This window comes from Simochromis diagramma, unplaced genomic scaffold (genome assembly GCF_900408965.1).
Source record: "Simochromis diagramma unplaced genomic scaffold, fSimDia1.1 OVJJ01000338.1, whole genome shotgun sequence".
In the NCBI taxonomy this organism is placed as follows: Eukaryota; Metazoa; Chordata; class Actinopteri; order Cichliformes; family Cichlidae; genus Simochromis; species Simochromis diagramma.
Window position 1 is genome coordinate 1,097,343 of NW_024387088.1, and position 27,357 is coordinate 1,124,699.

Genomic DNA, 27,357 nt, shown 5'->3' on the forward strand with positions numbered 1-27,357 from the left:
AGCCCCGAAGGTGATAGCATACCATAGCACGTAGAGATGGGGGGAGGCCATGTCAGAACTGGGGTGCTAAACGCGGCGAGACGGTGCCGGACGGCCGCTACGCCCTTGCTGGTGTCGTGAACCGCCGCCTTAGCCAGGGTTCGGGGCGGGGTGGGCCGGCTGGCCCCTTCAGGGCAATCCGAAGGGGAAGACGCGGAAAGCGCTGGAGGCGGCGCCTGCTGGGAGGAGATGTGACCGCGCGACGGTGGCAAAAAAGTCGCGGGATCGCAGCATGCTGGGCTGCACTAAGAAGCTCCTTGTGATTCCTTTGTTCACTAGCACATTGTCAAAAGTCAACAGGTACCTGCCAACAACCATCCACATTTATCCCAGCATAGGAATAACACACGGTACACCTTGGCTTAGGGAAACATTAAAGACATGTTCCCATACCGGGAGTTGAACCCGGGCCGCCTGGGTGAAAACCAGGAATCCTAACCGCTAGACCATATGGGAGTGAGGTGCTTGCACACCACTGTTGTGAAATCAACGACACTTTTGTAACTCTGCAGTCATGGTGAGTGCAACACAGCACCACCTTAACCACTGCCCCACTGGCTGCAGGTTCTGGTTAAAAGCAGTAACTAGTCAGGGATGACACCATGAGTGAAAACCAACAAATTAACTTGAAAACTGGTGGGAAAATTCTGCAAGTTGTTAAGACTTCAAAGCCCTCCATCAAAAGATTGACTCTTGTGGAGATTCCTGCAAGTTGGACTTGGCATACATGTGGCAACAGAATTACATCTCCATGCCATGTAGGGCTTTCCATTTAATTGGCAAGACATGAAACACAACACCAAGGGAACTTTGCAGTTACATCTGCGTGGCAGCAGTGGGATTCGAACCCACGCCCCCGAAGAGACTGGAGCCTTAATCCAGCACCTTAGACCGCTCGGTCATGCTACCACTACAACTAGCAGCCTCCTAGCCAAGTACTAGACGGTAAAACTTGAAAAGGTGCAGCACAAACTAGAAGCCCAGAACATTCAGCAATGCTCTTAATGTTGTAGGAAAGAAATGGTCTCCTACTTCACTGAGTGTTTTTGGACAGGGTGGCATCTGCCTGCCCTGGGTAAGATCCTATTGCAGCAATGAGATTTCAACCCACACGTGTGAAGAGCCCAAAGCCTTAACCCAGGTCCTTAGACCTCACAACCTAACACCTTACAATGCGGTGGACTTGAAGCACACTCGAGTGGCATGTAGTTACAGCAGGGAAACAGCAAAGCTTGCAAAGGTGTAACACAAACTGGAACGAGTTTCTTCAACTTCATAAACAGTACCTTTGCATAATACCCAAAACTGATTAACAATGGTGATCAGTTTGTTTGCACTGATTAACAATGGGCTGTTGGCTCACTTTCATCATCATTCACATGCAAATTGCCACAACCATTGATCAATGGACAGGATTACCATTCACAGAGAGTTGGGGAATGGCTGCAATCACAGCACTGAAAGATGGGTGAAACATGTACCCTTAGTCCTGCTCCCTCCGTTCAAAGATGGCCATTTGCTTTTCACATAAATGGCCTCCTTGACTCCCCGCTCACACTATCCTACTTCCCCGCCCAGAATGTGTACATCCTCATCAGTAGAAGAGTGGCCACTGAACTGTAGGTCTAAACAGACTGCTGAGACCTGGCCTGACCAGCTAGCTGTTTTGTGTCGTGACATGCGCTTAGCCAGGTTTTGGCTGGTTTTCCTGTTTCCTTCATGGCAATCCTAAGGGGAAGAGGGAAAAGTCTGTATTCTGCTCCTGCTTGGAGAGTATTGACTGGAGGTTGCAAATGGGTATGCAGTGCTGCACTAAGAAGCTCCTTGTGATTGCTTTGTTCACTAGCACATTGTCAAAAGTCAACAGGTACCTGCCAACAACCACCCCCAGCATAGGAATAACACACGGTACACCTTGGCTTAGGGAAACATTAAAGACATGTTCCCATACCGGGAGTTAAACCCGGGACGCCTGGGTGAAAACCAGGAATGCTAACCGCTAGACCACATGGGAGTGAGGTGCTTGCACACCACTGTTGTGAAATTAAGGACACTTTTGTAACTCTGCAGTCATGGTGAGTGCAACACAGCACCACCTTAACCACTGCCCCACTGGCTGCAGGTTCTGGTTAAAAGCAGTAACTAGTCAGGGATGACACCATGAGTGAAAACCAACAAATTAACTTGAAAACTGGTGGGAAAATTCTGCAAGTTGTTAAGACTTCAAAGCCCTCCATCAAAAGATTCACTCTTGAGGAGATTCCTGCAAGTTGGACTTGGCATACATGTGGCAACAGAATTGCATCTCCATGCCATGTAGGGCTTTCCATTTAATTGGCAAAACATGAAACACAACACCAAGGGAACTTTGCAGTTACATCTGCGTGGCAGCAGTGGGATTCGAACCCACGCCCCCGAAGAGACTGGAGCCTTAATCCAGCACCTTAGACCGCTCGGTCATGCTACCACTACAACTAGCAGCCTCCTAGCCAAGTACTAGACGGTAAAACTTGAAAAGGTGCAGCACAAACTAGAAGCCCAGAACATTCAGCAATGCTCTTAATGTTGTAGGAAAGAAATGGTCTCCTACTTCACTGAGTGTTTTTGGACAGGGTGGCATCTGCCTGCCCTGGGTAAGATCCTATTGCAGCAATGAGATTTCAACCCACACGTGTGAAGAGCCCAAAGCCTTAACCCAGGTCCTTAGACCTCACAACCTAACACCTTACAATGCGGTGGACTTGAAGCACACTCGAGTGGCATGTAGTTACAGCAGGGAAACAGCAAAGCTTGCAAAGGTGTAACACAAACTGGAACGAGTTTCTTCAACTTCATAAACAGTACCTTTGCATAATACCCAAAACTGATTAACAATGGTGATCAGTTTGTTTGCACTGATTAACAATGGGCTGTTGGCTCACTTTCATCATCATTCACATGCAAATTGCCACAACCATTGATCAATGGACAGGATTACCATTCACAGAGAGTTGGGGAATGGCTGCAATCACAGCACTGAAAGATGGTGAAACATGTACCCTTAGTCCTGCTCCCTCCGTTCAAAGATGGCCATTTGCTTTTCACATAAATGGCCTCCTTGACTCCCCGCTCACACTATCCTACTTCCCCGCCCAGAATGTGTACATCCTCATCAGTAGAAGAGTGGCCACTGAACTGTAGGTCTAAACAGACTGCTGAGACCTGGCCTGACCAGCTAGCTGTTTTGTGTCGTGACATGCGCTTAGCCAGGTTTTGGCTGGTTTTCCTGTTTCCTTCATGGCAATCCTAAGGGGAAGAGGGAAAAGTCTGTATTCTGCTCCTGCTTGGAGAGTATTAACTGGAGGTTGCAAATGGGTATGCAGTGCTGCACTAAGAAGCTCCTTGTGATTCCTTTGTTCACTAGCACATTGTCAAAAGTCAACAGGTACCTGCCAACAACCATCCACATTTATCCCAGCATAGGAATAACACACGGTACACCTTGGCTTAGGGAAACATTAAAGACATGTTCCCATACCGGGAGTTGAACCCGGGCCGCCTGGGTGAAAACCAGGAATCCTAACCGCTAGACCATATGGGAGTGAGGTGCTTGCACACCACTGTTGTGAAATCAACGACACTTTTGTAACTCTGCAGTCATGGTGAGTGCAACACAGCACCACCTTAACCACTGCCCCACTGGCTGCAGGTTCTGGTTAAAAGCAGTAACTAGTCAGGGATGACACCATGAGTGAAAACCATCAAATTAACTTGAAAACTGGTGGAAAATCCTCCAAGTTGTTAAGAATTCAAAGCCCACCATCAGAAGATTTACCCTTGATGAGATTCCTGCAAGAATTTTTGAGCAGGATGGCATCTGCCTGCCCATATACGTCCATTTTCCCAAAAAACTACACAGGCTGCCTTCTGTGTTCAATGTAAATGTCACAGTAACCTTTTGTTGGTCTACAGCTAACCAAGCTTTGGTTTCTTTACAGTGCGTGAAAATTAAACATTACAAAAGCAAAAGCAAAAATAGAAGGTTACATCTAAGACAGGTCTCAAACTTCCAGTTAATATTCATGTCAGATTGACCAGTACTGAATGAGGTAACTACTGCCTGCATGTAGGCGGAGAAGAACATCTACTGGTAATATAGACTGATGACCCCTATGTAACAGACTGATTGAAAAACAGCGTTAATGCCACCCATATGCAACATCAAACTGAAAACAAAGCAAAAGCAGGCTTGGTATGACTCATAAATGACACCAAACACAAATGTGGAGACCATAAAGAATGAGGTGCTAACAGAGGAAATAGCAGGTCTGTGTGATGTTTACAAACAAACACACACACACACACACACACACAGAGCATCATGGTTGCCAGGCAGTGGGCTGGTAGCAGGAGGCATGGGCACACACACACACACACACACACACACACACACACACACACACACTCTCGTTAGGGTGTCCGGGTCCATGTGTTCAGAGTCGGAACTGTGTGTTCTGCTGCTTTATCCCGTCTAAAGCTCAGCATCCTCTCCACAACACCCTGCCAATAAAAACGCCCCTGACAGCGCTGAAAGCAGCCAGGTTTCATCTCCTCTCTCCTCCTCGACTCTTTAATCAGACAACCAAAAACTAAACTACCAAAGTTTTTAACTAAGTTTGAGGACCTTTGAGAACTGACTTCTGCTTTCAAATAAATAAAGCTCCCTGTAACTCATTGTTCGAGCAAATTCATGATCATGATTGATATCCAATCCAATCCAATTTTATTTATAAAGTACTTTTAAAATACCCAGCACAGGACCAAAGTGCTGTACAGAAAATAAGTTAAAAAAAACAATCGAATAACAGAAAACAGCAAAAAATAAATAAATAAAACACATAATGCATAAAAGTAAAACAGCCCTATATTAAAAGAAAAACAAGATAAAACAGCATTGAATCAACTAAAAACAACTAAAATAAAAATTAAAAATAAAACCAACATCTCACGTGGTGTCAAAGGCCAGTGTAAAGAGGTGGGTTTTCAAGAGTGACATAAAAACAGGTAAAGAAGTGGCCTGTCTAATCTCTAAGGGAAGCTCGTTCCACATTCCACAGATATAGCATATCAAATAATCCTCCACGACCAAGAATTGTTAAAAATAATCACCATTTGTTGTGCCTATACTGGGATTTTTTTTTCAATTCAATTTTAATTTTTTTTTTATTTTTTTATTATATGCAGCACGGTGGTTAGCACTGTTGCCACACAGCAACAAGGTCCTGAGTTCAATTCCACCATCAGGCTGGGGTCTTTCTGTGTGGAGTTTGCATGTTCTCCCCGTGTTTGCGTGAGTTCTCTCCGGGTACTCCGGCTTCCTCCCACCGTCCAAAGACATGCAACTTGTGGGAATAGGTTAATTGGTTAATCCAAATTGTCAATAGGTGTGAATGTGGGTGTGAATGGTTGTCTGTCCCTGTGTGTTAGCCCTGCGACAGACTGGCGACCTGTCCAGGGTGTACCCCGCCTTTCGCCCTATGACAGCTGGGATAGGCTCCAGCGCCCCCCGCGACCCTGAAAAGGATAAGCGAATGGATGGATGGATGGAATTTTAATTATATAGCAAAAAAGAAAAGACCCTACAATATAGTACAAAAAAAACAGAGAATGACATGTCAAGTTTGTTTTTTTTCAAGTGACTCTTCAAAGATTGTACTTTTTTAATCCGTCTGTAAGAACTGAGGCCTAAAGGCTGCCTATGAGCTAAAAACAAGATTGACAAAATAACAAATGACAAATTGCAAAGTAAAATTCTCCACCCGGATGTCTACGTGCATGCCAGTCCTCAACTGTTCAAACAAATCTGTTCATGGAGTTGAACAGATTTGCTTGTGTTAGATTACAACATTTAAGTGTAATATCATTAAGCTACTTAAAAGAACGTCTCATCTACATTACAGAAAATTGCCTTTTTCAGGCATCACCTTTTACCATCACTGTGTAGCACCAGACAGTGGACACGACAATAAAACTCGCCTTACCGCCTCACCTGAATCTGTCATGTCAACAGTCATGACTGTCCTTTTTCCTGAGAAACTAACTAATAATATGGTAGAGACAAGCACGCTGAAGAGTCAACTGGAAACCAAACAGTGTTTCTCATGGCTCAGGTAGAGTAAAATTAGGATGGCAGCTTTCTTTCAACAAGGAAAAATTACTGGTTGCCCAGTGGCTACATTGGATTTTTTTGTTTTGTTTTTTTTCTGTTGGAGACATATTGCTAATAGTTATGGCTACCAACAACATCTGATCACCCAAATGTTGAGCATACAACACCCTGGTCACCCTGGCCACCTTTCTCAACGTAATCGTGATCCGACTTGGACTGACTGTAATCACTCTCAGACAAAATGCCAAAGTTTTACAAATAACTGCTGTTTAAGTTAGAAGACAACTGGTTGGATTCTGGTGGTTATATTCTTATGTATATACAAGGTTGCCAAACACCTACATCATTTTGCAGTTAAATTGCTGTCATGCAGCAACCATGTCACCGTTTGTGGAGGATTTTCTGTTTCAAATCTGAGGTTCTGGCTAGACTTTGCGACTGTAGCATTAGTGAAACATCAAAGGACCCTCTGTTAAACTTTGTGATAAGGTGATGAAGGCAAGCCATAAGCTAATGGGGCTCTATTCAAATCAGAAAAACCAAAGAAGAAGAATCAAAACAATAGAGGCAAAAAAGTGCAAGCGTCATGCTAGAACCACATACCTTCACCTGATAATACAATCCAAAAATCAAGCAGATATCTTTTGGTGTGCCACAATGTGTTTAAATCGCGGGGTCTAAAGAGAATCTTTCAGTCATCCTGAAGTTCTCCCTTCATGAAGGATATAATGTTCACTTTTTGGTCTCTTATGGGACTTGTTGTTGAATCATACTACCTCATCTGTTTCTATCTGTCCATTACATTTATATCCGATGAAGAGAGGCCAAATATAGGAACCATTCTTCTCATAAAAAAATCAGTTTGACTTCTCTTCCTTTCCTGTATATGGTTTGGATATCTCCCTCCTCAACAGTGAAGTAATTTCTTCTGATTTTTTTCTTTCTTTCTCTTTCTCTCTCCCATTCTCAAACACACACACACACACACACACACACACACACACACACACACACACACACACACACACACACACACACACACACACACACACACACACACACACACTCCTCTCTGTTCGTCATCTGGAAGTGATTGTATCCACCATTACAGCATGCCTTGGCTGACTTTACACGTGTTGGTGTTGACAGCCAGCCCTTTGTCCATGATAGAGAGACAAGCTCTGGAGAGACACGCACTGATAAAAAAAACACCTCGTACTGCAAACACATGAAGCCTCTGTCAGCTATCCTATACGCAGGACTGCATTAGAAAAAATACTCCGAACATGCAGAAACACTGATGGATTGAGGTTTGGGGTTTTTTCTCGTTTTTTATAGACGTGCCTGTGCATGTTTCAGGGAATTCAATGATTTAATGCATGGAGTCATGTCTGAATCGCTTCCACAACAAACCACAGGATCAATGTAAGTATTATAAAAGCTCAACTATCTAAACCAATTCCTTCCATGTTATCAAATAATTTGTCCTTTAAAGTAAAGCGTCTACTTAAGGGAGAACCTTCAAAGAAATATATAAAATGACAGAAGGTCTTACAAAGGTATAAACCTGCAGGAAAACTCCAGTTCTCCTCAGTTGAAAGACATCTCTGATGAGTTTCACATGACTGTCTACCAGTCCAGCCCATGGTTTTATTGTTTTGCTCACCCTAACTAGTTTAACAAAGCTACTCCTAAGACTACTGCACAAAATGCTAAATGGGTAAAGAGTTACTTAATTGTAGATGTTATAAAAGACACATTCTGAAGAATCCTGAGCACAAATCTGTGAGAATCTCAACATGACAAATAAGATGCATATATAAGTCATGAGCCTGCTGTGTGCCCTGCACACCCACAGTTAGAGGCATCTCCACCAGAGGCCATGGCCATCTGGTCTTTTTCTACTAGGGGTCGTCCACTGTCTGGTCCTGTTCTGTCTTCACTAGAGGTTGCCTGCGTACACCTGTCTTCGTACAGCTGTCTGTTCCTGCTCCAACCCCAGCCAGTGGTCTGTGCTCCGCCCGAGCCAGCACCTGCCAAGCCACATCCAGCCACGCCTTCCACACCTGGTCTGGCATCAATGGAGCCGCCCATGCCTGGTCTTGCACTGCTGGCTCCTGCTAAGTCTTCCACAGCTGGTCTGGTACTGCCGGTATCGCCAGCGCCTGCCACGCCTGGTCTGGCACTGCCCCACCTGCCAACCCTCCCCTGCCCGGTTGAGCAATGCCAGTATTCCAAGCCTGCCACACCTGGTCTGGCACCGCCTGCCAGGCCTGGCACGCCTACACCAGCACCACCGGCACCTGCCTGGTCCGGCCCTGCCGGCACCTGCCAAGCTTCCCAAGGGTTTTTGTCCACCCGCCTGCCAAGCTGCTGGAGAAGTTCCATCACCTCCGTCAGTCCTTAGAGAGGTGCCACTGGCCACGTGGTCGGCCTCCAGAACTGCTCCTGCTTTGTTTGCTGGACTCACTGCTCCTAGTTTTTGTTTTGGACTCTGTAATCTCAAACTGACTCTGAGAAATTGCTTTATCTGTTCATAACAAACATGCTAGATTACTAAAGCTCAATCTGCAGGATTATCAAAACATGTAGCAGGGTAACGTAATCATAATGCAGGAGCCTTACAGGAAATTTGACCATATTACCCCAGCAGTGAAGACACTTCATTGACTCCCAGTTCAACACAGAACTCTTAGAACCCCTCTGTTAGTTCATAAAGCTCCTAGTGCCCCGCACACCTCTGACTATAACCCAGTCAGACCTCTTAGGTCATCAGGTTCAGATCCGTGAACTGTTCACAGAAGATCTAAGTCTGCTGAAGATGCTTTCAGCAGCTGTGGGCTGTGTCTACACTAAAAAACAGATGAAACCTTTTTCATTCTCACAAGCTTAAATTAATAACCCTGTGTGTCGGCGTTAGCTTGTCTTTTACTTCTTTGTAAAGTTTTGTTTTATTGATTTTGTTGTTTCGTGATGTGCATAGCTCTTTAAAAAAACTTTTTTTTCAAGTTTACGTGCTGTGAAGTGTGTTATAAAAACAAAACTGACCAGTCTGATAATGATGTCAGTATCTCCAGTTTTTCAAACCTAAAACAAAGAAAACTGTATTAAACTAAGCACAGGAGTCATTATTGCTCATAGACATCAACTCAGCAGAGGCTCTTCTGGGTTATCTGGATCATTCAGAAAAACAGAACAGATTTTTATCGTTTATGAACAGTTTTTGCAGAATTTCACAAATAATTATCTCATTAACTCAGAAAACCAGAAAAAATACACTAATGGTTTAATGGTTTGCCAACTGTCCCAAAAAACAAAGTTTTAGAAGCCTTTAAACACCCTAACTTAAACCTATCAGTCTTCAAGCCCCCAGCTCTACATTAATAGAGTTTGGGTTATTCACAATGTGACGATGCCTGCCGTGACCAACAGGTCCAGGTCTGTGCACTGATTTCTCCCACAGAGTAATAACAGGACCATGTCTAAAACCTCCATCTCTGGGTGGTTCAGAGCACCCTAGTCAGGAAATCCCAGGTTTGCAGGCAGCTTGCAGTCTTGTTTATACTCACTGAGATAAAACTCCTCCTTGCTTAGTGTCTTCCTTTGCCAAATGCTTCCAACTAATGCAGATATGCCATCTCCCTTTGGAGGAACAGATCCCAAAGACAAACCTGGACTCTATTCACGCCCAATGCAAACACTCCCGTGTGCATATTGGCATATTTATTCTATAGTGACTGACTTTCATTTCTTATGATCCTTCCTTTTATTCACAGGTGTATTTTTCAGGACAGGGGTTTCCAACAGGATCTCAAACCTACATGTCAATTAGAGCATTTAGAGAGATCTGCAACATGGCCTGCAGCCAGAAGGAGCGGGGATCCATCGAGTTCAGATCTTATACGGTATAGCAGACGTCTGGGGAAGTAGTAGAAGCACTTTTTTAAAGAGTGGTATCGATTTCTGTAAGATTAAACACACTGAAGGTATAAAGTAAGGACACATGTGTTTGATTGAAATCTCTAAAGGATTAGTAAAGGCTACAGTAAACGATACAGTACTGCTTAACGCAGATGGAGAGTGTAATAAAGTCCTTCATTTTTTCTTTTTACATTTAAAGTTTCTTTTAAGTAGTTGAAAAATGATGAAAAAAATCAGGTAGTTTGAATTTTTGTCTGCAGCAAATGGAAATGAAAAAGTCTTAGACAGGTTTAGTATTATTTCCTTTTTGATTTAAAATGTCAGCGTATGCACTTACCATCACAGACCAGCAGGTGGAAGCACTGGACTGCAACGTTACAGTCAGGGAGACGTTTAAGTTTTTACATTAGTTTCAGTGGAGCCTCACTTTATGTCCCAGTAATATATACATCAGATCAAAAGTGTTTGCGGATGTCTTTATTTCCCTCCCTCAAACTTCAGAACTGTCCCAAAAATTGAAATAATTTAAAATTGTTTGCATAACCTCCTTGATATAAAATCAACTTTGTACAGCAATCAGTCAACATACATCTGGTTTTATAATTAGGAGGTAGGGATGAGCAGGAAGGAGTTAAACTAGTGCAGACCTGGCAGGAGAGCAGTGAACCTCCTAAAAAGTGTCCTTTAAACAGAGTTATCCCTTATCTCTATCGTGTCAATGATTTTTACAGTCCTTGATGTGCTGGGACATTTTTTTCATGACCCTGGAGCCCAGAGGCAGCAGTCAAGCGTGTTACAGATCCTTCCTGTCACATGAAAATTGTGAGGCTGCTTGATTAGTTGTAGAGCGTTTTCAAATATCAGTGGTGCTTTAATAAGATGCCTTTTATAGAGGGTTTCTAAGCTGTAATGATGTTATTTGTTATTCTATTAATGCTAGTTTTAACAAGGGGTTGCCAGGTTTTGGAAAATCCTCCTTTGTTTTGTCGCTTTAAAATGTTTTTAGTTGTTTTAATGATTTGGGGGAGACCTCTGACATCATCAGTTAAGTCTTCCATCAATCAACAGAAGTGTAACAAACTGCACTTCCTTTACTGGAAGTTTCAAAGCATGAGTCAGTCATAGATTTCCATCTTAAAATCCCAAACTTTACAGCATTTAAAAGCTTTTTTGGATAGTTTTTCCTCTTTATAACAGCTGTAGAGGGGTGATCTTTGGGTCACCACTTTGATTGACTGCTGTCCAGACCTACACAGCTGGAGGGTTTGGTACCTACTTCACCTGCACTAATTCTGAACCGGACCTCTTTGTTGAGCTTGTGTTATTGGTGCATTTCAGAGCATTTTTAATGGAATAACCTGCTACACTGCTACACACTATCCAAGAACTTTGTGCTTCAGTTTTTGTGAATGACAGTGACAGATTTTAACAGGTCAATTAGTTATCAGTAATTAGCAGATATGTGTGTTACACCTGTAAAGTTTATGAATGCCCTTCATAACCAAGCTTGCTACCATTACCTGATAACTAATTTCTCTCTGCCGGTCTTATTTTTACCTAAGCCTCGACAGATGAATTCAGATGCAACTCTCCCAGGAATTTTCCAGGGATTTCCAGGCTTGAACCAGGGATCTTCCACTTGCTAGGTTTAGCCACTACTCGACTGTCTCATACAAATATGGTAAAGCTAGCCCTAAAGAACAAACAAACAAGCAAACAAATTTTTGGGAGGGGTGGACAATTAATTTACCCACGTTGTCCCACAATTTGAGATACATGGGAAGCCGGGACCAATGTGGAAGATCTTAACAATAAGTTTGTATAAACGTACTGTATATACATTTAATAGCAGAACCAAATTCAGCTTATTGATGGGCCCTTCACAACAGTCCCGGTTTCTAATGTGGTCCCTTAGGAACATTTACTGCCCACCCCTGAATAATATGGCCCTATTGACCAACTGAGGAGCTCCAACAATGGCTGCAGACCCAGAAGAACCAGAACTGGGATTAAGATGGGTGATAGGAGCATGTGAGGCTGGCATGTACTGCAAAACAAACTAATCATACCCAACCAGTAGACTAAGATTCAAAACCTTCAAATGTAGCCTGGGCTGATGTACATGTCAGTCTGGCAGCCAACAGTGATAACTTTCTGTTGGAACAATAGAAGAGAATTAAATATGCTAAGATCAGCATATGCAAAGTTTGACAGCAGTCCACTTCTCTGATACTGTAAAACTACGTTAGACACAAAAAGTCACCACAACCACGACTTTTCTTAAACTTTTCCAGGCCTGCCCTGTAATTTTCTATCAGCCCTTTATCACAAAATAAATTTTAATGAAGTAAAGGGCAGAGTGATAGCATCAGCAAACTTATTAATCTTCCCCACAAAAGCTTATTAGTGAAACACAGCTTCACTTCATGTTTTTCTCCCAAAACTCCACGTTTCTCCTGCAGCGGCTCTACTCCCAACATTTTGAAAAACTCTCATGGAAACAAGCTCTTAATCGCCTAAAAGCCACAAGGTGGCTGACTGAGCACTCATCTGAACTCATATTCCACTTTAGAGAGAATTTCAGGTTGTTTTGTGAGTTTTGTGAAGAATAGTTTAGTTCAAAAGGTTAATTTGCAGTAGTTGAGCATCAAGAAAAAGAGGAAATGAAAGGCTCTGTACAAATCATCTCAATCATGAACTTTTTCAAGGGAGGAGAGAGGGGACCGTGTTCACAGAGCAAAAAAAAAGAAACAAAAAAAAAAACATCCTCTCAACTGGGATTAAACTGGACTGCAAAACAACATACATACACAGACACACACAGATACACACAGACACACACATAGGGACAGTGTGAGGCAGATGGAACAAACCCTGGACTGTCTTCGATCTAAAGAATGTTATTCTGACCCACTTAGACGAAGAGACAGAGGAAGAGGAGAATCAGTGCGTCTGTCTGCTGGATTTGGAGGCGATGAGTAGCATCTTTATTTCTCTCGCCGCGTCAGTGAAGTGATTGTTAAGAAGGAAATACCCAGAAAATCCCTTTTTGAAGAGCGAATAAGGCCTCTGTCAAATTAGTCCTTCAACAGGTTCTCATTAATAGCTGGTGCTCGTGTTTCATTAAAGAAAGTCTGGGCTCATTGACTGAAACCGAGAGCCTTATTCACATCGAAAAGTGGCAATGTGCAGCGTGCTTGTGCGGGAAAGGGCGAAAGGACTGGATGAGTGTGTGCGTGTGTGAAGGCTCAGCTGCTGATAACTAAATAAATCAACAAGGATCTGCATGTTTCTTTTTCCTCCAGCAGCAGCTTTCATCTGGGCAGATTTCCAAACTTGCAGCTTGTTTTTGAACTCTAAAACCCTGTGCGGCCTGTATAACTGAACAAGCACCTGCTTCATGCCTGCTACTCGCCTTACCTTTGTTGTAATGCCATCCCTGCGCTTCTGTGTGTGTGATGGCTTTAGTTCCAAGCTTTTCTATGCCTGCAAGGATGCAAACACAGGCAGGCAGGTGTGTTGTTTTGTGTGGTCCAGGATGAAACCCACAATGCTCAGATGACAGACACACCAGGTCGAGGGTGAAAGGCCTTTGTTCCTCCCTTCTCAACTTACCACAAAAGATATACTGTAGGTCGGAGCCTCCATCCTGACACAACACAGCAAAGCCCCTATAGGTGGGTGAGGGATGGGTGAGGAGGGTCAGGTGTCAGCTTGAAGCCTTTTGAGTCAAAAGCATGTGACCATTTGTGAACTAACCCAGAAGCCACATCTGTCAGGATCACAAAGGTCCTATAGTTTAGTGATGTATGTACAGCATATCGATATTCTCTTTGCATTTGCACAAACACGTCCGTGTGAATGAATCACCTGTGATGCACATCAGGGCCGTAAGACCACTAACAACCCTCTGAGATGCAGCCCTAGCTCTGAACACCAATCCTAAAAAAGAACTTTTTCTGGAAAAAAAAAATGGAAAACAGTTTGAAGTTTTAATCAACAACTTTTAAAAAGAACAAAAATTATATATACAGTACATGGAAGAAAGTATTGGGCAACATGTGTTAATCTTTAAATTTAGGTATTTTTAGTCACATTGCCACAGATGCAGGAAATCAGGCACAGAGCTTTTATATTCAAGAATGGATCTTTCCTATGAACTCACAGAATTCGAGTGGGATACTGTAATTGGATGCCACCGCTGCAACAAGACTGTTTGTGAAATTTCCTCCTTCCTAGATATTCCATCATCATCTGTGGCGGGATCAAAGTGGAAGCATTTCAGAACCACAGCAACTCAGCCACGACGTGGCAGACCAGGATTGTGTAAATGTCACCAATGCTCTGTTCTCAGTGTCTGCAGAGCTCCAGGGCTGGAGTTTCCATGGCTAAGCTGCTCCTGTAGGTGTAAAATGTAGGTGGCCCAGTATTTTGGCCCATATTGTGGGGTTAGCATCATCTGCCAAGGATTAGTTAGACCTCACAGAGTTAAAGACACTTAGGTTTTGCAGAAATGTGACTGCTAACCATGTGACATTAACTTCCATTTTGGTTGTGTGACAGTCATGATGATCATGTAGGATGAAGAGAATAAGGCCCCAGTCATAGTGCCCTGGACACCGGTCCATGACCATCTGGCAACAACCAGTTGTTCAGGAAAAGACTGCTGAAGTCCCAGACACAGGCCCACAGACTGGCCAGTGACCACCAATTTTCCCTAGTGACCAACGTGTTGCTGTGTATTCCCCAACTGGTTGGCCGCTAGCATATTACTGCAGATGACCAAAGTTTGAATGGCAATAAATTTGTCTACTGTAGTTAAACTGGAAATACTGTGACGTGAACTGGAGATGGAGACTGTTTGCCTTCAAAGTAAAACTTGTCTTTTGTAACATGCTGGCTACAACTCTGAATAAAACTTTTACTTTGGAGGCAAAGCCTCTCCATTCCTGGTTTGAATTAAATGTTTACAATTTGTACTGCCCCTGTTAGTTTGTGTGCATTTGCAGACAAACATGGAACAGGAAACCTTAGCAACGTGCTAGCAACCAAAGCAACGACTAGGACGTTTTTGGTCAACCACCTTCTGTGCAACTGATTTTATCCAGCGGCATCCAGGAACGACTGCCAACCAGTTGGGGAACATAGTTTCTCTACAAACCGGTGGTTGTATCATGCCCAGTGTCGAAATCTTGAGAAATCTGCACTTTAATATTCTCTGACGAGCAACTAGTGTTTTTTTTTTTTTTTTTTGCACTACTTGCCACAACGCAACTTTTGGTATCGATACGAGACCAAGTAAATACAGGGTCAGTATTGCTGATAGCATTAACCTATAAACCTCAGCTTATGTGCAGCAATGTGTCATGATTTATGAGATGAAACCTACATTTTTAAATTCTCATCATTTGAACCACTGCGATTTTTTTTTTTTTTTTTACAAAAACAAACCTTTCAGCTTTTTATGCATTTTGAAACTTTTTTTTTGTTTGTTTTGAAAACCTAGAATGTAAATGTGCCCGTCTCTGAAGCACTTTGTGCCAACTATAAATAAAATAGGCATGAATTAATGCAAAAGGGTTCAGACATGCTTCAAAGAGTGCATTTGAGTATATTTTTCCATTTCCAGAAAAAAATAATTTAAAGCATTCATTGGTCTACATACTGAACTTGGATAAAAATAAAGTAGCTAGTACCCATCTGATACCAGTACCATATAATATTGACATTTGAATCAATCCGCCCACGTCTAATATTTGGTTTGGCTGAGAACCTGGCCAATCAAAGCTGATGTGACCATTTCATAGGTGGTCTTTAAAGAGACGGGAGTTCATTTAAGGCAGAACAACAAAAGAGGCGGCGCAGCGAAGTACCATCTGAGAACATTTATTTATTTTTTGAAAATTAAGGCGTATAAACACATTCTCAGATTAAAAAACAAAATAGTGGGTTTTGGCTTCTCAGAAATGTTTCAAACCTCAATATTATCCTCCATGTCACAAACCCTCACCCTGCTTTACACGCGATAATGCTTTTCAGCTGTTACAATGTCACATGATAGGCACACATGATTCTCATATATTCACATGTTAGATTTATGTTGTGAAACTTTCCATGTAACTGGGAAGAGAAAAAAAACAAACAAAAAAAACAAAAACAAAACTGTTGCACATGTAAAATATAATTCCCTCAGAGCTTTCAACCGTATCACATGGCATAGACATGGATTTGACATGCTAAGTTGGTAGTAGTTTACAGTGTAATCCAACACTTTCAGGACTGCTTCGGGGTGAACAGTACAGTTCATTTTCAGGTCACAGCTAATAGCATCAGAGAGGTCAAGAGGTCATGAGGATTCATGCATGAATTTCAAACAAAAACAAAGATTTGTTTAATTCTTCATTTGCAATAAGAGATGAACAAAAGACCTCAATGAGACAGTGACAGAGGAGCTGTTTCTGTAACATGGACAGATCAAATGTGCAGCTTAGCTTGGTCTCATCCCTGCTTCACTACAATAGTCCAAATTGTAACTAAAATTGGACTAACACCAGCCTCCAGGCCTAATCACACTTCCTCATCAGGAACACGGAAGTGCAGCGACAACGGTCATGACATAAACGGACCGTTTTAAAGCGGGAGAGCAGGAAAAATAGGAATTTGACTTTGTTTGCTGCTCCGTGTAGCACAGGATCCCTGCCACTAGCTATCCCACCCTTCCTCATCAACTTTCAGGCCGGACAACAAAACACACCCATTCCACATTTCTGGATCTAACTCGCTGAGGTGACTTTAGGTTCGCTACAGAAGTGCTCCTTGTCTGCTTGTCTCCTGATGGGGGATCAGCCACCGTCTTAAATAACGTGTTGTATGACTACGGCTGTTTGAACGAAATTCAAACAAGAAAATAAAGAAGTGCACAGAGATAACCAAGTCTAAGACAATCATTTCCTTTGTGAAGCCAAGAGACAGGAGTTCCTTTCCCATGAGACCAGAGCTTAATATTGTGTATAAGAAAACAGGAAGCATAGTGTTTGCCATCCTTTGCAATTCTCCCACAAAGTCGTGCCTCTCATTTTCCTTAATCGTCCACTTGATCAATTCAGGGCGGTACTGAGAAAAGAGGGGGGATCGAGTCCAACAGGTGTACCTTACTCCTCTCTAAAGAGGGTGGCTCGGATGTCTTTGTCAGCCCTTCTCGTGTCAGTCAACTTGTTTTCATTAAGACCAAATGATGGAGCGATGGAGGAAACAGGATAGGAGCAGGAGTGAGTCTTAGACTCCTCGTTTCTGCTCATACTCTGCTGATGTTTCTGCTCTTTTACATGAAAGGGAAGTACAGTTCAGAGTGGGAGCACCTCTGGTTTCATCTCTGTGAAGAAAAGCAGCACTGATTCCTTTACAGAAACAAGAAAATCAAAAGCAAGCTTGTCTTTTCTTTTGTCTGCCCGTAGGAGGGTATGAAAGCAAAACAGAAACAGAGAGCGAGCCTCTAATCGCTTTTCTCCATCGGTCAGCGTCTCTTCTGCTTCCTCGTTTTATCAGCCAACAAAGGGAGGAAAGAAAAACCAAACATGGAGAGAAGTCCTCTCTCTCGTTGTCAATCAATTCCACTTTATCCATGTGCTTCCCCCACCCTCATAGGTCAGCATCCAGCTGGCACGTCCGACATGAAGTCGAACTCATTCTGTCCCAGCCAGAGCTCGGGCAGCTCGTTGGCCCGGTCCAAACCTAGCTCCACCACCAGAGACATGAGGACCTCCTCGTCCACAGGGTCAAAGTCGATAATCCCACCAGCGCTGGAACTTTGGTTGGCCATGCCAATCCCGACACCCATCCCGCCTCCTCCAAGGCCTCCAGACGGTGCCAACAGCTGATTACCCGCTCCCAGCTGCGGGGGTCCAAAGCCTCTTTGAGGCCCTCCAGGCCCAGAGTGTCCGCCAGAGGCACTGGCAAGGTTTTGGTAGTGTGAGTTGAGCTTCTGCAGCTGCATGCTGGCAATGAGGTGCGGCCCCGTTTGCAGACAGAAGGGCTGCGGCTTGGAGAGAGGCGTCGAGGACAGGGCCGATCCACGAGAGGACGCGGGGCCGGTGGATGGGGAAAAGGGCACCACGGAGGTTTTGGAGGACGGGTAGTGGAGGAGGGAGTTGAGAGGAGAGGTGGAAGAGGAAGAGGAGGAGGAGAGGTCCTTCATTGCAGCGTGGGCGTGGCCAGGAAACAGCAGTGAGGTCATCACAGGGAAAACCCAGAACCTGCAGGAGGGGGGAAAGAAGGAAGAGAGAAGAGGAGGTGTTACATAATGTCATCAAACTGGGACACGAGGAGGAAGAGATAAGATTGTTAGCTGAGCAGAGGCTCTGATAACCAGTTACATCATAGAGGGAAGATATCAATAATGATAAGACCTCAGTAAGATGGCTGAGACAATTCACGGTAAAACATAGAAAAAAAAAAAATGAAAAGATGTTCATGAAGAAGCTCTTTATTTGCTAGAAAACATTTAATTTACACTTTAAATTATTCAATTCTTTCATTTAACCTATGAAGTTACATGAAGCAGGTATAACCAGTGTTTAGATAACAAGCAGAAAGTCTGAAGGTTCTCAGTCATCCAGGTCATTGGAGTCTCTTAGAACTAAAGATGCTTCTCGGATGAGAGATGAAACGTCTTCAAGAAACTTAAGGAAGTCCAGATGCTTTAGACAACAAACAAAAACATGACTCCTCAACTTCACACACTGGACACACAAAACTATGAAAACTGTTTTCTGAAAACAGTTACAGCACATTAGCAATGCAACCTCGGAGAATATGTATAATACGTTAAACCTACGCACATGCTGCACATCATGCCTCAGTGGGACATTTAGAGCCAGAGTTGCTGCTGCTTTTAAGAGGCCCACTCCTTGGCTGTCTCTCTGTGTGATGGAGAGCAGCACGCAGGTGTCTATCGCTTCATTTTTAGCTGCTGGGTTACTCGCGTCACTACAAATTTTAGTGCAAGGCTCGAAGGGCTGTTGACGCCATGTATGCAGTGAGGCTCCAGGAGTAAATATCCCATTCATATCTTCCATCCTGCATCAGATAGACAACCTGTCCGGGGTGTACCCCACCTCTCGCCCATTGGCAGCCGAGACAGGCTCCAGGCCCCCTGCATCCATGATAAGGATAAGCGGAAGCGAATGGATGGATCCATAGGGATTTGGAAATGGAGAATGTTCGCCTTCAGAGTAAAAGCTGTGTGCTCAGCACTGCAGTCAACATGTTTCAAATGGTGCAACTTTTAATGTGAGAAGGTGGAGAAGTTCAGCCTTCTCCACTTGTGCTGTTGCACTTTTTCACAGTTTCACTGCAGCTCGGAGAGTATCTGTGGTCCGTCACTTCCATTCTTATAACAACTGCAGCACCAACTAAAGCAACCAGTTGGGGAATACTGGTTTGTGGAATACGTGGACCAGTCTGCAGGCCTGCACGACTAGGGCCTTAACACATTATACTAACTGGGATCAAACCCTCACAACCGCTAACAATCCTACTTTATCATCATGACTGTCACAGTTACACATTAAACGTCATGTGGGTAGTGGTCACGTGTCTGCAAAACCTTACTGTAAAGATTTTCTGAATAGAGAAAACGAATGGGGAAATGCCCTTCCTGAACTAATAATAGCACAGCTAACTTCTGTCTTGAAGAAATGGTTTGGGATGTAGAACCCAGGAAGAACCTACGGACAGCCCTTTCACACATGTGGTGTTTAGTCAGTTGTCCTCCTTGGTGCGGCTCGTTTGTGCGGATGTGAACACAGTAATCACACTCTGGCACAAAGACCTCGATGCAGTTCCAAATGAAGTCAGCACAGTTCGTTTATTGAATTTGTCAATTTAATCCAATCTTAAATCAGACACAACTAAAAGGTGTACCTTGCAGGTTTAAGCTAAACACTTTGCATTCTGGGATGCGTCCCATAGATGTTTAGCACGAGTTAGCAACTAGCCATGAAAGGAAGGTTTATTCTCCAGGTTCTCCAATAGTCTCCAACATCATCTTCTTGTATTTACCTCTGTTGCACCCACGCCAGACACATCTGGCCAATGAGACTGAACATTCTCACATAGTTTGTAATGATGCATTATGGGTCGTTTTGAGTTTGCTTGTAGCTTTCTCCTGTAGCTTGGTTTGACAGATCAACTGATCTGGACCCGAGTAAACAAACTACAGCTTTGTGATACACATCACATACAAAAGTAACTTTGGCGTATTTCCATAAATCTTGACTTAGTCCTTCACCTTTTGGTTTTCATTCATAAATGTCTTATATGGCTTTGAACACTGACAGACAAACAGCCGCTCTATTAGCCTTCCTTTGTGATGAGTTTTTAAAAGTAAAAGACTGTAGAAGTTCCAGATATCTAAAAACATTTCTTCTCACAATGAGAAATGGATTACTGGGGACATGAGTAACACATGTGACAAATGAGGAAAAGATCACAAACATCCTAAATGGTCAATTAAAAGCGTTTCCTGACAAACATGCGGCTGCTTCAGACCGCAACAACAAAGGCATTGTTGACCCAACAGGCGCGGTAAATCACTGAAGTCACATCTGTCTGGGGAACGCACCATGAGGTGAGGCATGACTGTGTGTGTGTGTGTGTGTGTGTGTGTGTGTGTGTGTGTGTGTGTGAGAGAGAGAGACTGATTCTGTTAGCCTGATGCCTGCTTTTCCCTCTTGACCTATTGAGCAGCAAATTAACCATGAAAAAGCCTGCAAGGAGAAGGCCTGTGGGTACCTATGGGGTTAGTGAGTGTTTATAGGTGTGTGTGCACATGTGTGTGTGAGTGAGAGAGAGAGCCTTTGAGGATCTCAAAGAGTGATTGGCTCATGTGGGAGGATAAATACATATGGGCCCTGAGAAGAGGCCATATGTCCCTGTGAGTGTGTGTGTGTGTGTGTGCATGAGTGTGAGCAGCAAGAAAATGTTGCCGAGTTGTGTGGGTAGAGATAAAAAGGGTGAGTGAAATGCAACGTGTGTCTGCAGAGAGACTCCTAAAGGCTCATGTTGTCCCTCAGCTGGTTTATATTACACACAGTTCAAACTGCATGTGTGTCCGCATACACACAATCATGCGGCTATCCTTTGAGTAAGTTAATCGCCTAATGATATGTGCTGATACACACACACAGCCCCTCCTCTCAGCACTGGCTCTTATTTAGCGAGAACATAATTGCTACAGGCAGGCATGCAGCTGCACTCAACTGATAGAGCGCTAACTCTATCACACACACACACCTGTCATTGACAGCTGTTTGGTATCTTTGTGTGTGTGCGTGCACGTGTGTTCATTATTCATTGACTGATTACTGTCAGGGCCAGACTGCACATGGTGTCTCTGCTCAACAGCTTTCCAGCACACGAGTCCAACACACACACACACACACACACACGTCTTGCAAAGCTTCTATAACACATACATTTTAAACTTTATATGGTAAAACCAGCCTTAATCACAATTTATGGCTTTGATATATTCAGATTAAATACAGCAACCAAAAAGTCCAAACAGCCTCCTCCTGCAGTTCCTCGAGTGGTCACTTGAGACTGCCTCTAAAAGTGAATCAATCTCCTTAGACTCCAGTGTTGAAGTGCTCCACTTTAGAGCATTAAAAAAAAACAAACAAAACAACAACAAAATTTAGCAGTCTGTACCTGTGCTAGTACAACTACATGATCCTTGATGACAAAACAAAATGATGGTTGTACAGTAGCCACCTAATGCTACGTAAGCATTAGCGTTTAAAATGACATTTAATCAGTGAACAGTCTGGAGTGTTCTCTCCTCCAGGAGTACGGCTCAGACTAACTTGCATTCTTTTTAAAATCGCCAGCAGGGGGCGGTGCCTCTAGTTGCGACTTCAGGTTTACTTGCACATGCACAAAACTAGTGTGTGTGCTGCATGTAAGGATGTACTGTGTGAGTCTTTATTCAGTCCAAGTGACATCATTGAGAAGCAATATAGATTAAAACTTGCTTTTATACCACTGTTAACAACTGCAACAGCATCAATAATTACAATAATAGCACTACTACCACCATTATTAACTTTAACTACTAATACCCCCACCACTACTATTTATATCACCATCACCATGACTACCTGCTACTACTGATACCACAACCACTACTACTGCTACTCCTACTGCCAACAACTACCCTTTTCCCCCCCATCATCATTACAAATAACCAAACCACCAACACCAAACATTATTATTATCGATCATAATGTTACAAAGAAGAAAATTATAAAGGCAAACCAATAAACAGAATAGCCCTATTTGCTCCTTTCTTTTATCAAATGCATCACTTTCTCCACGAGCTTCTCTATAAACACTTTCCTGATGATTTTATGGGCTCGATTGCTTCTTTCAGGTCATCTTGAATAAAACATGGAGGTAACTTTGCAATTTACAGTCATTATTAGAGTCAGAAAGGAGGATTATCCAGGGCTGAGGACCTGTCAGTCACTAGTTGTTAGCCAATAAGTGCCATTAGTTTCCTCACTCATCATGTACGGTTTTACAAAAGGACCTTATAAACCGGCGAACTGTGATGTCACGTCCTACGTCTATGATCAAAAACCAATGAAACAAGTCAAACCACCATTGCAGCACAAGTTGCTTCTCTGAGACACATAAGTCAGATATAATAAACCTCAGAAAATCACAAATTAAAACACATGGAAGAATCTTAACAGCAAACAGAGTGTTAGAAGCATTAAAGTCTTATTCTGAGGTAAAATCGGCAGATCTGTTCCATGCTTTTTAAATTAGATTTTACCAGTGATGCTTTCTGACTTTTTCCTTTTACATTTTGGTAACCACAGAGATTGAAATGAATAAATTCAAACAACACTTCAAAAATAACTTCCCAGGTAAGCGCCTGGAGATTATGGCCACCGTGTGGAGAGACTTCTCCGGTGCCCATTAAGCTCTGACTACGTCTGGAGTGGCCATCCTTTCCTTTTGTTGCCAGAAAAGTTATCGTCTCGTTCCCCTCGATCAGCTTCAGTCTTAATTGACATTGAAGGGGCTTAATCACATCTTAAACGTTGCTCCCCAAACAAGGAGCAGAGAACACACAAAAAAAATAAATTACAGATGCTGCCACATACCCAAACCCAACCCCAACATGTTTTATGCAGGCCGACTTCTGCTGACCTGATGTGCCAAATTGTTTGTTACATGGAGCCATCTGGGAAGTGCTCCATGGAAGCTGGCGCATATGAGATACTTTGTAGGTCATTGAATGAACCTCTGTGTACTGAGGACTGAACTGAACCAATCAGATGAATGAACAACACTTTGAAGAGAGCAACAACAAGGAAAAGCTTGCTTAAAAAAAAGAAAAAAGAAAAAAAGAAAACAAACCAAAAGAAAAATCACAGCAGTCAGAGTTGTTATGATGATGGGAGCTATCCAGAAAAGCCACAATCAGGCTGTAAATGTGGTGTTAAATGCTATAACGTTACAATCGGAGTCTATGGGGATCGACTCATTTTTTGGAAGCAGGCTCAAGTGGCCACTAGAGGAAGTGCAGGGTTTTTTTTTTTTGCTTCATTTTCTATTAATGAGTAAATAAAGTGAATGTGTTCTTCAACAACCTCCTTCAACATTGATTATCAAAGCTGCCTGCTGGATAACTTTTCAGTTTGCAGTCAGTTGTATTGAACTTGACACTCGTTCCTCACTACATTTTTTAAATCCAACATCCCAGAGCTCTGTTATTGTTTTTTTTTCTTTTTAGATATTTTTAAAAAAGCTGGTTTCTGGTATCTGTTTGGGAAAATCTGTGTAGCTATTTAATTTCTGGGCTGAGCTTCTTTGGGTGTAAAACAGAAACTTCCTTCCTTAACGGCTTGTTTCAGTTTAAATCATCACAGACCTCGTGGTTTACACGTGCCACATATCAGAAATTGTGGGTATTTAAGCTGCCAGATGCAGTCAGAGATGAGAGGGGGAGGCATAAAAGCCAAATAAAAGATGAAGCTTCTTTGTTCTTGGTTTTAAAAGCAAAAATAAGGATTTTACATTGAGTTGGGAGACTTCTGCTAAAAGTGATGAATATGACTTGTTTGTCCTCTGCTAGTGCCTTCTGTTTCAGTCAGATGCGAGGATGAAGCGGGAGGGCCGGGGTTAGGAAGGATGCAGTGTGTGAAACGGCTGGACGAGGGCCAGTATTTTTTTTCCTGTTCACAGCTGACCGGGGCTCATTGTGTTCTCCCACAGCTTTTTATGAGATTGGTGAAATCAGCCCTGGCTTCTCGTTTCCCTGTAAATTCTTTCATTAGCAATCCAGGCTCCTGTGTTGGCTTGCAGAGTGGCTCCTGTTTGTTTTAATTAGAAGCAAGGAAAGTCTGCTCTCCCTCAAAACTGACAACAACACAGTTTTCAAGCACAAAAACATCAAGAAATTATGAGAACTGAGCATTCTGATATCTTTGCGTGGCACCTTTTGTTTTCCTGGAAAGTTGAATTTTAAATTAAATGAGCAAATCCTCTGAAAGGGGTCCATTTTTGGAAGCTTTTATTTTGATATTGACTGTCCAGCAAGTAATCAATTAAAAAATGAGCTTCCAGCACTAGTTAGAGTTAGAGGTCTCGAGACCGGTCTTGGTCTTGACGGACTTTGGTCTTGTCTTGGTCTCGGATCCCTTGATCTTGTCTTGGTGTCTCGGTCTTGCTTTCTCAGATCAACATAGTGGTCGGGAGATTTGGAATCAACAGTATCCATGACACACAACGTAACGTTCGATAATGTGTCATGCGCAAAAGCATCAGCTCTAAGAGCTGTGCTTAGAGAGTGTTTTGTAGTGAATCAGAAGAGTTGACTCCCATTGAGCGAGAGCCGGCTCTTCACTTGATTTCCTTTCGCTGCTCAGCTCTCACACAGTAGCTCAGTTATGCTCCAATCCCTCCATATTGTGGCCAATCACATGCGAGGACAATATCATTATGTGAAAAACAGAGAGGGTGAAAGACGCAACAGTCAAGTGGAGTGTGCGTCTGTCCTCTTAGTAAGTGAGTGAGACAGCAGACAGCGGTGAGGAGGTCTGTGCGAGTGCATCACAAAAACACATAAATATGCCTGACACCTGTAAATGAAGCAGCAAAAAAGTCTTTAAACTGCAGGTTTAAAGACTTTTTTGTCTCGGTCTCGACTTTGTCTTGGTCTTGACTCGGTCTGTCTTGGTTTCGTCTTGGTCTCGATACCCTCTGGTCTTGGTATTGTCTTAGTCTTGGTTTAGGTGGTCTTGACTACAAGTCTAGTTAAAGTACCAATAAAGTGACTAGTTGACTACATTTACTCCCCATAACCTTTACATAGGTCTTAATTTCTCATTTGCATCCTAACATATGTACATGTGCATTCATATTGTGAGTATTTATATAGATGTACATAATCTACATACTGTAAATACCATATACTCCATTTCTGTACCAGTATGTTTTCTCCATTATGGCAATAAGACAAATTTGACAATGAACATAAACAGTGGATCAAAATCCGAATTATCAGGAAGACTAAACACTTCCCACCATTTAAGTGATTTTTTCCAAGTTGGAATGACAGGATAAGCTTTTCCAAATAATTTCCTGCCACTGATTTAAACTGACAGCTAAAGTGGAGAGCAGGGGCAGAGCTGCAGTTGGGAAGCTTGCAACTTCATTAAAAGTACTCTGGTTCCACAGACCTGACACCCAGTTGATCTGAAGCTTTCCCTCCAAAAACAAAAAGTCAGGGAGTGTAAAGTGCACATGTGATCAGAATATTGCAGCAGTGCTGTGATGTATCACCAAACCACCAACTCACAAGGGTTTCAATTACACAATTAAGCCCTGAAGAGCAAAACTGAAACGCCTGTCTCCGTCTCACACACACCATATGGTGCCCTCTTCCCTCCGTCCCCAGCCTGACTGGTCACTCCTTTTAATTACCTTCACACTGAGGGTAGTTAATGAGAAGCCAATTAAAAAGACCAACTTAAAAAGGAGAGAGCAGCAGCTCGAAGTCGCCCAAGTTATCCATTAAAATAAATGTAAAAAAAAAACAACAAAAAAACTTCACTGCACTTGTGCCTGAAAAGGCTCCAGCTGCGGGCAGAAACCGCTTGACCTCATTTTAAAAGTGTTAAACAAACACCGGAGAAGAGAGAAAGAAACTTTCCGCAGGATTTAGCGCACACTGACGGCTGCGGTCACAGTGCAAAACAGCGCACCGGAGTAGATGATGGACCCACCTGTGAGGAAAAGCCGCCGTCCCGTGCAGGCTGGAGAGCAAAAAACAGACTTAAATGAAAGTGGGAGAGAAAAGTAGACTTAAAGAGCCGAGTCCGTACAGTCCGTAGCGCTGGGAATAAAAGCCGGTTGGTACCGATTTCAGAGAGAAGCTGAGAGCTGCTCAGGTCCGCTGATACGCGCACAGAGACGTCGGAGGGTTTGTCCGCTCCTCAGCGAGCGCGCTGCTGAATAAAAAGCATTTTGTGCTTCTCTTCTCACCGACCAGCCCCGGTGTGTGTGTGTGTGTGTGTGATATCTGCAAACCACGGACTGGATTCATACTGGATCCGGATCATGGAGCCGCTGAAGAGGCTTTAAATCTCAGTATAACTACGGGTCACATCACAGGGGCCATATGTTAGTCACACACTGACCGAGATTATTAGCTACTTTATACAGGAATATTACTATTTCTTTATTTATTATGTCAACATATAAGTATTTCTTCCTTTAATATTTTTATAAACATATATTTATGATATATATAATTTCTTTTATAGTATTTTAAAAATCTATTATTAAAATCTGAGGCCCTGTTAATGTTCCTGTAATTCTTCCAATATCTATAACAGTTTAAATCTAAATATTCTGAGATGATGTTAATTTCATGCAAACTACAGTGCACAGATTAATGGTTTTTCTGCATATGTGTCTCACTGAGATATGTTTCTGATCACCAGAGTAAACATAAAACACGGTTTTAAAATTATATTTCATTTATTAAGGGGAAAAACCTACTTGTGAAAAAGTAATTGCCCCGCTGAGTCCCATTAGATCTGGCATAAAACTAACATAAATAAAAACAGACTTAAAAAAAAATCTAACAACCTTATTTTATCATACAAAACACAAGTTTAAAATATGTCACCCTCTCTCTGTACCGTCCTTCACTACATCCATGGATCTTCTCT

At 42.8% G+C, this 27,357-nt stretch overlaps 1 protein-coding gene and 4 non-coding genes across 5 annotated transcripts; all 5 read right to left on the reverse strand.

The window, feature by feature from the left end:
• Positions 1–423: 423 nt before the first annotated feature.
• trnae-uuc lies at positions 424–495 on the reverse strand. The gene has a single exon. It is a non-coding gene; the product is annotated as a tRNA-Glu (tRNA).
• Positions 496–866: 371 nt separating this feature from the next.
• On the reverse strand, positions 867–948 carry trnal-aag. The gene has a single exon. It is a non-coding gene; the product is annotated as a tRNA-Leu (tRNA).
• Positions 949–2,424: 1,476 nt separating this feature from the next.
• Positions 2,425–2,506, reverse strand: trnal-aag. Its single transcript has one exon. It is a non-coding gene; the product is annotated as a tRNA-Leu (tRNA).
• Positions 2,507–3,547: 1,041 nt separating this feature from the next.
• On the reverse strand, positions 3,548–3,619 carry trnae-uuc. The gene has a single exon. It is a non-coding gene; the product is annotated as a tRNA-Glu (tRNA).
• A 12,359-nt stretch (positions 3,620–15,978) lies between these two features.
• On the reverse strand, positions 15,979–26,650 carry LOC120742668 (cbp/p300-interacting transactivator 1-like). The gene is made up of 2 exons (XM_040046094.1): positions 26,407–26,650; positions 15,979–18,360 (listed from the first exon to the last, which is right to left on the reverse strand). The coding sequence occupies exon 2, from the start codon at positions 18,339–18,341 to the stop codon at positions 17,754–17,756; it is 588 nt and encodes a 195-aa protein (XP_039902028.1). The 5' UTR covers positions 18,342–18,360; positions 26,407–26,650; the 3' UTR covers positions 15,979–17,753.
• Positions 26,651–27,357: the final 707 nt, after the last annotated feature.